Here is a 9,469-nt window from a genome sequence, read left to right on the forward strand (position 1 = left end):
GTCAATAATTGGGTTTATTTTAAACATTTGTCATTTGCTCTAAAAATCAAAAGGAGAACAAACCATCCTCCCATCTCCTACCGCTCCAGATCTCTTCAGTTCTCCTCGGAACGAATACACACGTTTGAAGTTCAATTTCTAGGCCAGCCATCTAGCCTTTTAGCATTACCATCAAATTCAGTCTAAAAGATGTAAAAGACCTACATAATTTAGCAGTTAAGGTGCTGTAAGAGACCCCCCCCCCCCCCCAGTCACAGGTACTCTGGATCAGCGCTGTGCAGCAGCAGTGAAATACAATTGGCGCCGCAGGCATCACACGAAGAAAGAACAACAGAGTATTTTAATAGTGCATTTTATTTAACCCAATGTAACCAACAGGCAACCACTGGACATAATAGGACATGCAAACTCAGTATAAAATGTTAACGAGGTGAGGTTTTACATTATTTTCTTTTTCATTTGTGGAAATCCAGTGTGTATTATGTCTGCCCACATCACCATTCATCCTAGCCACACACCGCAAAGGCTCAGTAGTCACGTGTGGTTAGTGGCTACAACCCTGACCAGCTCAGACTACAATCTTTCTTTTTTCCACTGAACTTTATTCAAAGAACAAAAAGAGTCCTCCGTACCACCGAGCCAGGCCGAGGGCAGGGTGCTACTTTCTAGAGACATCTACCCGTAGAAACAAATGATGGCATGCAATCTCTCAGCCATATGGTCCTGGGGAGGGGTGGGGTGGGATCTCCCAAGTAAAGTCGGGGGCCGGATGGGCGCGCTCGGAGCTTAGCCCAGAGTCGGGTACAGTGCCGGAGGGGCAGCGGGGAGACTGCACTCCCTCCTCCGCTTACCTGAGTCCACGCTGAGACCCAGGCTCTGGGCCACGTCCCCCGCGGGGCTCACGAAGGGTCCCCCCGGCCCAGCCCACGGGCTGCCTGCCGGCTCGCCCTTGGCCGCGAGCTCGCAGGGAGGGCTGCCGGGAGCGGGCGCCGAGGCAGGGGCTAGACGGCCGGGGCGGCCAGAAGCTGCGGGCATGAGCAGCGGCCCATAGCGCGGGTCGAAGTGGGGCGCGTAGACCTCGTGCACTGCTGGTCGCGGGTAGGCAGAGGCTTGGGCTCCCAGGGCGCCGCCCAGCGCGTAGGGATGGTGCGGGTGCGCGTGGTGCGGGTGCGCGTGGTGCCAGTCGGCCGCGCCCTGGTGCAGGTGGCCGTGCAGCGCGGCGGGAGAGTAGGGGTCGGTGGCAAAGGGCAGCTCCGAGTGCGCGGCGGCCAGAGGACTGCCCAGCGGCGCGGGCACCGGAGCCTGGTACGCGCTGTTCCAGAAGGAGGCGGGGAAGCTGCGCTGGCTCATCGGGAAGGCTCCTTCTGCTGCCAGGGGCGGGAGGAAAGCAAGAAAAGAGTGTCAAGGCGATCGTGCCAGTCCTACCCAACAGGGGGACTAAGGGTCAAGGGTGGGTGGGAAGGCCGCCAAAGGACAGGACCCGCAGCCTTCGTCTCTGGACGCTCTTCTAAGGAGCCTTCTGAGGTTGACAGTGAGGCCAGGGTATAGAGAAGTGAGACCAGGAGGATATCTGGATCACCCAGCTGATGGAGGAGGATTTAAGGAGTAGAGAGCTGGCCCTCTCCCCCAGTGGAGCAGGGCAGACTTCCCCTTTCCAGGCTGCAGCCCTGCATCCAGCTGAGGACCTTTGTCTCTCTCTGTCTGCGGCCTAGCTATCTCACACTACCATCTCTCCTGTTCCAATCCTTCTTGCTCCAAGCTCCCATTCAAGGTGTCCGATAGACTGTGGGACCAAGGATAGACTTCCAACTCCTGTTATTAGTGGTGTTCTTGGATGCTGGCAGAGGAGGGGGGTGAGCAGGGGGGTTGTGTGGGGGAGCACCCACTCAGAAGCAAAAAGGGAGAGGGGATGGCGTGAAGAACTTGAGGGGGGGGACGAGGAAAGGGGACAGCATTTGAAATGTATGTAAACAAATAAAATAATTTGATAAAAATATTCCCCTTCCTGCGATAATTCAAGATGAGTGAAGGAGGTATAATAAAAGAGCAACGTGTTGTTTGCACAGACAGCTTTTAAAAGCAAGTTTTAAATAACAAACGTTCTGATCAAAGCTAGGATGACAGAAATAATAATAATAATAATAATAATAATAATAATAATAATAAACTATCAGTGTCATTGTTAGCTCTCTAGAGCATGATAAGAGAAGAGCTCTTAGGTCAAATTTGTTGCCTTGGGTAAAGAAGTTCAATTCAAAGCCCTTTTTATCAAACCCCTCTTCTGGGGAAAACGTAGACACCATATATTGGAAAATCTAAAACAAATGGCTTGGAAATCGTATGCTGAATGGCGACCAAATGTCTTGCTAAAGAGAAGGTAGGTAATGACAGAATAAAGGGAGCGTTTGAACTCCTGTCTAAGGACTTACGCAAAATGCCAGATGTTATTATGGAAATAGCGAGGAGGAATAAGGACTGTCAATCCCGCTCAGATGACACATGAAAATTAGTTTTCTTTTTTGTACAACAGACAAAGTTGTCACTTCTCAGCTCAGCTACACAGCAAAGACTAAAGAGTGTTTATGGATGATTTCCTCGGTGTTGGTAGGAGAGGAAGATTGCTGTGTTCGTAGTTAAAGCAGATGTCTGTGGGGAACGTTGAAAAAACACTAATGTGTTTCGTGAGTTTGTTTCTTTGCCATGCCACTGGCTTGCATTGTAAAGAATTTCTGCCGTAAGATTTCTTAAATATTTGAAGCCTGGCAAAAGGTTGGCTAGTTTTAGGAGGTATTCTCAAGCAGATTTTACTTGTAGGGAGGTTTGATGGGCAAATTTTCAGAAACTGTGAGGAAGCCTTGGAGATTGTTGGTGAAGGTTCTGCTCCATCCGGTGGGAGAAACCTCAGGTTTCCACAAAAACATCCACAGACATTCCAATTTTTGACTCTTCTAGCTTTCTCTGGGGAGGGCTAGGAGGCCAGGTGTTATTCTAATTTTAGAGACCTGTAAATATGGACCCGAAAGAGGCTAAGAGACTTGCCCAAGGTCATATTGCTTGGAATTGGTAGAGCCAAAGTACCAATTGTATGGCTTCCAATTCCAAGGCCAGTGTCCTTGCTACACTGCTCCAGGCCACGGCTTTCCTCTGCATCTATAAGAAGAGCGTGTACCCTTTCCCTTTTGAAACCTCTTCCTGGTTCTTGCCCCCCTCCAATGCTGCCTTTCACTCCCTCTCTTTGGCTGTGCAATGCTTTGGGGCCCTGGAGGTCGACCTCGGGAAGGCAGATAACCCTTCACCTACTCTTCTCCACGGGGTCCCACTCACCTCTCCAGGGTCCAGAGCTTCTGTGTGCCTTGCTGCTGGTACAGCTTGGGGTGTAGCTGCTAGGTTGGCTAAGGGCCCTACTGAAATGTTCGTCCACCACAGAGCTGATGTCCCCCTGGAAGTAGGTGAAGAGGACACATCTGGAGTTGATGTACTCAGCTTCGGGCGGGCGCTCTTTCTCTGGGCTGCCCTCCTCTTCTTTGACACTGGCTGGGGTTTGGTTGGAAAATGAGGAGCTCCCACTGGCACTGCTGCTGGGGCTGGCGTTGCACTCTTGGGCTTCCTGCATTTTTGAGTAGTAGGCTACTTTCTGTTCAAAGAAAGAGTTAAACATCAATTCACAAGAGATGGTCAATGTAGGCACATCCCTAACATATCCACTAAGTAGCTGGTGTCGCTGTCTAAGCTTTGTGCCTGCCACATAAAACCACCAACCAATGGCAAAACAGCTGCCTCTCTGCCAGCAATACTCCCTAAAGAAAATTTGCCCCACTTGATACCCTCTATCCCCAGAATTGCAGCTGACCTGCAGGAAAAACTCTGAAAATGCTGGAGTGAAAAATCTCAGAAGACAATCAATCAATCAATCAATCATCAACCAATCAAGCCAAGAGAAGAAACCAAACGGAACAGAGGGAAACCAAATCCAACTGTAAGAACTGTAAGCTGAGTTCGACTTTAAGAGACTTGCTCAGGTCAAATGGACTTCTAAAAACAGACTGTAAGAGCAAGGGCACCCATGTCAAGTTGGTAACTATCCTCTACAGGAGAAGTCAGAGCAGAAGCACTGATGCAAGATTAAGCATCCTCAGAATGACACAGAAAAACAGCAATGAGAAACAGAACCTACATTTTAAAACCAGGAATGAAGTACCACAGAAAACAAGAAAGAGTTCCAAAATCACAACTGGGGAGATGTGGATCTTTTTAAGTGGAAGTAGGATTTTGTTATGTACACACACACGCACACACACACACACACACACACACACACACACACACACACACAAATCTCCAAAGTTCGAGATAGTTGTTTTCATTAGTTTGATTGGTTTTGACCCAAGGTATCTATCAGACAGCATAGGGTGGCCTGCATCTTGCCATGTAGCTGAGACTGGCCCTGAACTAAGATTTTTCTGTCTCAGCCTCCTGAGTGCTGGGGCCACAGGCATATTCTCTGTACTTGCAGTTTTAAAACATCATTTAGGTAAGGAAAAGTTTGCAAACGACTAGCACACTGTCAGCATCTCCAAAAATGTTTAGGACAGAAATTATAAAAAGGAGCCTGAAAGAAGGTTGAGCCCTGATGCACCACTGAGGAACTCATCGAAACTTTAACACCAGATGCAGCTACTGAGAACATTGCCTTAGAATTGAGCCGCAGACTGGGTATACTGATAAATCATTCTGAAGGCAGAGATGGCCTTGAAAGAAGGGCAAAGTCTTACAGAGCGACATTTAATATAGTAGACAGGTCTGGGGTTCAGGAGGAGAAAGGACCAACTAGCAAAACCTAACTATCTTTCTTCTCTGTGCAGTAGATGGTCCCATAGTGGGGAAGGACCGCTGAGCTCAGAAGCTGGGGCCAAAAGATAACAGTTTCTAACATCACCACACTCCAAATGCCACATTCCCACTTCATTGACAATGAAAAGCCCTGGCGATTCCTAAGTCTAAGACTCCAAATTCTAGGTTGGAAAGTTGGTGAGGGGGGTACTTAAAGCGAATTTTACTTACTTCATCATTTTCATATTTCGTTGAGATTTGCAAACAAAATTGTTTAAAGTATTGACACAAACATTACAGCACATTTCAGCGTTTTCCAACGGGAAGACCGACCGGGCACGTACTTCAGCCTGGTCTAGACTTCTGCCCCAGGTGTGTGTGCTTTCCCTCTTTCCCTGGAACACTGTCCTCAAATTCTGCTACCTTCGCCAGGAACACGGAAGGAAACACTGCTTAGCTAGACGCACAGCTCAGGGAAAACAGAGACCTACAGAAGGCAGAATCGAATGAAACCGCCACAGTTTGCAGGAGCGGGGTTAAGCGCTCTTTAAAAGAGACTTTGGGTTGTCGATTCTGCCACTTGGGTCCCAGAAAGGCTAGTTCCTGGAGCGGGTCAACTACCCCAGAATAATGCTCCCTAGAATTCTGTAAAAACACAGACCAAAAGGCCAAGGCAGTCTGCAAGTTTCTGATGATAAGGAATCCACCAGTTCCTCAGCTACTTAGCCGGACCAGACCGCCTGAGATCTGACTTGAAAAAGCCGGCTTTTGATTTTCTTGTTGTTTTTATTTCTCCAGTCAAGACCAAAATTCGGATTTCCCTGCATGAGCTTTGCAGGAAGCTCTTTGCACCCGCATCAGACCCTAAAAAGAAAATTCAGTCTAACTGATCTGGGAACGACCTGGGTGAATATCCGCACGCCTTAGGTGCTGTCTCCAGACAGAAAATGCACCAGCTAAAGAGAATTAGTTAATAGCGGTCGCAGCGTGCAGCAGCGCGCAAGGGCCCGGCATCCCGGCGTCTTTGGTGCCTGTCTGTCGCCTCTGGAAGCTCAGGCGACCTTTCGGGTGGTACTTTTGTAGCTGTGTGTGTGTGTGTGTGTGTGTGTGTGTGTGTGTGTTCCACCGGTTCCCGCCCCATCCGGACAAACCCGTACCTGGTGGTAGGGAGTGTAGGCGGCTGCGAAATAAGGCTGCGGGGGACCGTAGACCTGGTACATAACATCCAGACAGCTCATGGCTCCCCGCCGCGGAGGCAGCTGAGTGGTTTCTCATCAACGCTGTTTTGGCGAAGCCCAAGGATGCTGCAGCGGCGAAGGCGGCTCGCGAGCCCCGGAGTCATGGGCCGCGGGGCAGCGCTGGGCTGGGGATGCGGCAAGCTCGCTCCCCTCTATCTCGGCGGTTCCAGCCGGGCCAGCGCTCCCGGGCAGAAGCGCCAGGGCTCCCGCTAGAGCGCATTTAAACCCCGCAGAACTCGGCGCGCTGACGCTAAGAGGGGGCGGGGACCAAAGGACAGCGACGCGGCCGAAGAGTTTCCCCGGACTCCCTCGCTTATAGCTTGTGTCCTAGGTGCCGGAGACGGAAGATCGCGAATGTGTGTGGGGTGGGGCAGGCTTCCCTCCTGGAGCAGCAATTTCCTAGGGATTTCCCCCTTCCCTGGTTTCTACGTGGGACAAAGACTGCAGAGACACAAAGATAGACAGGAACAGTGACAAGCTGGGTGCATGGCGGCAGAGTGCAGAAAAGTCTCAAGCAGTTCTTGAGGCTGAGGTAGAACCTCTGCCCGCAGTTCCTGATCCAGTATGGGGTGAACAGGATTATCTTGAAATCTCCTCGTTAAGAAAGGAGTTGCGGAACTCCTCCGGGAAGTGGTCGCAGTGGCTAAGACCCGCAACTTTTCCCTCTGTCCCGTCTCCTTTGCCCTCCAATCCCCACCCCCGCAACTCTCTCCAAGTTTAATTCTGCTTTCTTGGATCATTTCTTTCTGACTATGGTTCGTTCCCATCTCATTCTCTTGGGTGCTTTTCAATGAATCAACTCGATCCACACGGACAGTGCCCTTTCTGTGCAAGCTACTTTCTAAGATTCTATGAGCTCCCACCCATCCTCCTATGCCTGGCCAAGCTCAGAGTGTCCACCTGGCCTTTAAAGGGCCTCAATATTTAGAGCAAGGACTCCTTGGTTCTAAGTCAGAGTTCTTGGGCTTTTTCTTTTCTTTTTTGTTAGTTATAAAAGCTGTGCTGCTCAGTTTCATTTAAGGCAAAACAGTGTGGCCTCCAGTTGTGAACCATGCCCATTAGTGGTTCCTTTTCTTGTCTGGTGCTGTCCGGCTAGCGACTAGCGGCTAGCGGGGTGGGCTCTTATTGCAGGGTAGGGTGGGCTGTTCCTAGTGTCTGCTCTAAGTCTCACCAGAAACCCTTGGGGGAGGAGGGAACATCGTAATGAAATCCTCCCTCTCCTCTAGTGTAAAAGTGAACTGACACAAGGCTACCTCCTTGGCAAGGTCAAATGGCAAAACTTTTGTTTTTCTCTTTCAGAAAGAACCTCAAAGGACCTTGGAGGTCCAGTCTTGGGGCCTCAGGCGCAGGTGATGAGCTTTGAGAACCCAGTACAGGCACCATGGATGGATAAAAGTGAACCCTTATTATCTGTCAGTTTAAACTCAATAACAGCAACATCCTGGGTTCTCACCCAGGCTATTGAAGCACAAGGAACTAACTTTTGAAGACAACTCTTTTTAGAAACGGAGCATTTGAAATCAAATTACTTCTGTGTTTGATTCTGTTTGCATTTTCCAAAACGGGGCTCCCATTCAGCTTGTAAATGGGAAGCCATCCCGGGGGATTCCTCAACTAACTATGATATAGTGTATTACAAATTAAAATGTGAAAACTATACTGGATGGTGTTCAAATGTATAATCCCAACACTTTGCAGGCTGAGGAAGGAGCATCACCTGGTTTTGGGGCAATCTATTCTATACAAGTTACCATTCCCGAAGACCAAAATAAGTGTACATACATATAAATTACCTCCCAGTACAGTTTTTAGGAGCTGGGCCAAGGTTGGCTTACCCAAGTGGGTGGGGACACTCTGGAGCTTTGCACTGTGGAGGTGCACAGGAGACAGAATATCCCGTACAAGTCTCTACTACTCTTTCTCAGAAGAGTTTCAGATGGCATGCACTATGCTCCAGACCTGTTACTCCTACTGCCCATTGGCTGGCCACAATCTGCTGGATGCAGGAGACCTTGCTCCTAGATGGCATACATACTTGCTTCAGTTGGGCATTGACTCAGCTCGGCAGGGTAGAGGCTGGGAGTTAGCTCCTGCCACAGGTCTAAGGACACCTGAGCAGGCCAGGTGCCAAACAGTCGCTGCACCAGTGAAACAGTTACCCAACTTTTGCTGCTTCAGTTCAGCTCTATATATTCAAGTCTCCAGGTCATCTTTGAATGCAGAGGTTCCACTTTCAAAGAACCCTTCTTCAGAAGGCTCTGCAGAATGGAGAAGCCAGCGATTTTGCTTGTGCAGAGTTGGTGTGTGTGTGTGTCCGCATCTTTTGTCTTCCTCACCTACCCCTTTAAGAGTAAGAGTCTAGCTGATGGCGTCCCTCCCTTCTCCCTCTCCTTCCCCCCTTTTCTTTTTTACCTTTGAACTTCAAGAAAAAAAAATCACAACTTCCTCAGGTCCAACAAGGCCCAGTACATGTTGTATCTGAAAAGGATCATGGAAAGGAGTCCATTGTACTAAGAAGGAAATCACAATGTAGTTATCCCAGGCTGCTTTTGGTCCACAGGACTCCATCCCCTTTTATAGGAAGTAGTTTATAAGAATCTCTGTAAATAGTGATGGTCCAGGAATTTAGAGGAACATAGGGAACTGGGTTAGTGAGAATCAGTCTTGAAATTAGACAGGAGAACATTCCCTTCCACCCAAACCATAAATTAAGAAAAATTAGGAGCTTTAGAGATCAAAATACATCCATCAGTGTTTTCTTTCTGAAAAGACTTTCTGGTACATGACGGTGTTTCTCAACTCCACAGATGGACTCTAGTGTATGATGAAGCACAAAGTAAACCTGGGTACCTTAAACCTTTTATTATCCCAGCTAGTCAAGGAATGGAGTGGAAGAAACTGCGTTTTGGTCCAGAGGCTTGGGGCTGGTCTACCGATTAAAGAAAGCTAATGTTCCCTCTCATGACAATCTGTTGAAATGCTAGGATTCCACCAAAATATGTCCCCTATGTTTTATTTTCATCCCCCCTCCTCTGTGTGTATGTGCATGCACTTGTGTGCATGTGTTTTTGTGTGTTTTGCTTGCATTTGTCTCTGCAAATAATGCGTGTATCCTGTTGCTGCAGAGGTCAGAAGAGGGCATAAGCCCTCCAGAACTGTGTGGGTGATGGCAGGGAAGCGAACTTGGGTCCTCAGGAAGACCATTAAGAACTCTTAACCATGAAACATCTCTCTAGGCACCCAAAATGTCTTTTTAATACACTAGTTCGCCAAGTCACAGTGAATCATACTTGAAATCCAAGTACTCTAAAAGACTCATGCAAAAGTATTGCCAGGACTTTGTGGTCAGCCTGGGCTGTAGAATGAGACCCTACATCAAAAAATAAACTGAAGAAAGAGCT

General features: G+C 48.7%; 1 protein-coding gene across 2 annotated transcripts; it reads right to left on the minus strand.

Annotated features, from left to right (window-relative positions):
- Nucleotides 1-347: 347 nt before the first annotated feature.
- Nucleotides 348-6,290, minus strand: Vgll2 (vestigial like family member 2). 2 transcript variants are annotated; one of them, XM_034524561.2, is made up of 3 exons: nucleotides 5,988-6,290; nucleotides 3,325-3,634; nucleotides 348-1,364 (listed from the first exon to the last, which is right to left on the minus strand). In XM_034524561.2, the coding sequence occupies exons 1-3, from the start codon at nucleotides 6,066-6,068 to the stop codon at nucleotides 787-789; spliced, it is 969 nt and encodes a 322-aa protein (XP_034380452.1). In that variant the 5' UTR covers nucleotides 6,069-6,290; the 3' UTR covers nucleotides 348-786. The 2 variants fall into 2 exon arrangements, with proteins under 2 accessions (XP_034380452.1, XP_034380451.1); XM_034524560.2 differs by having other exon boundaries at nucleotides 348-1,367; nucleotides 5,988-6,287.
- Nucleotides 6,291-9,469: the final 3,179 nt, after the last annotated feature.

The sequence above is a fragment of the Arvicanthis niloticus genome, chromosome 20 (genome assembly GCF_011762505.2).
Source record: "Arvicanthis niloticus isolate mArvNil1 chromosome 20, mArvNil1.pat.X, whole genome shotgun sequence".
In the NCBI taxonomy this organism is placed as follows: domain Eukaryota; kingdom Metazoa; phylum Chordata; class Mammalia; order Rodentia; family Muridae; genus Arvicanthis; species Arvicanthis niloticus.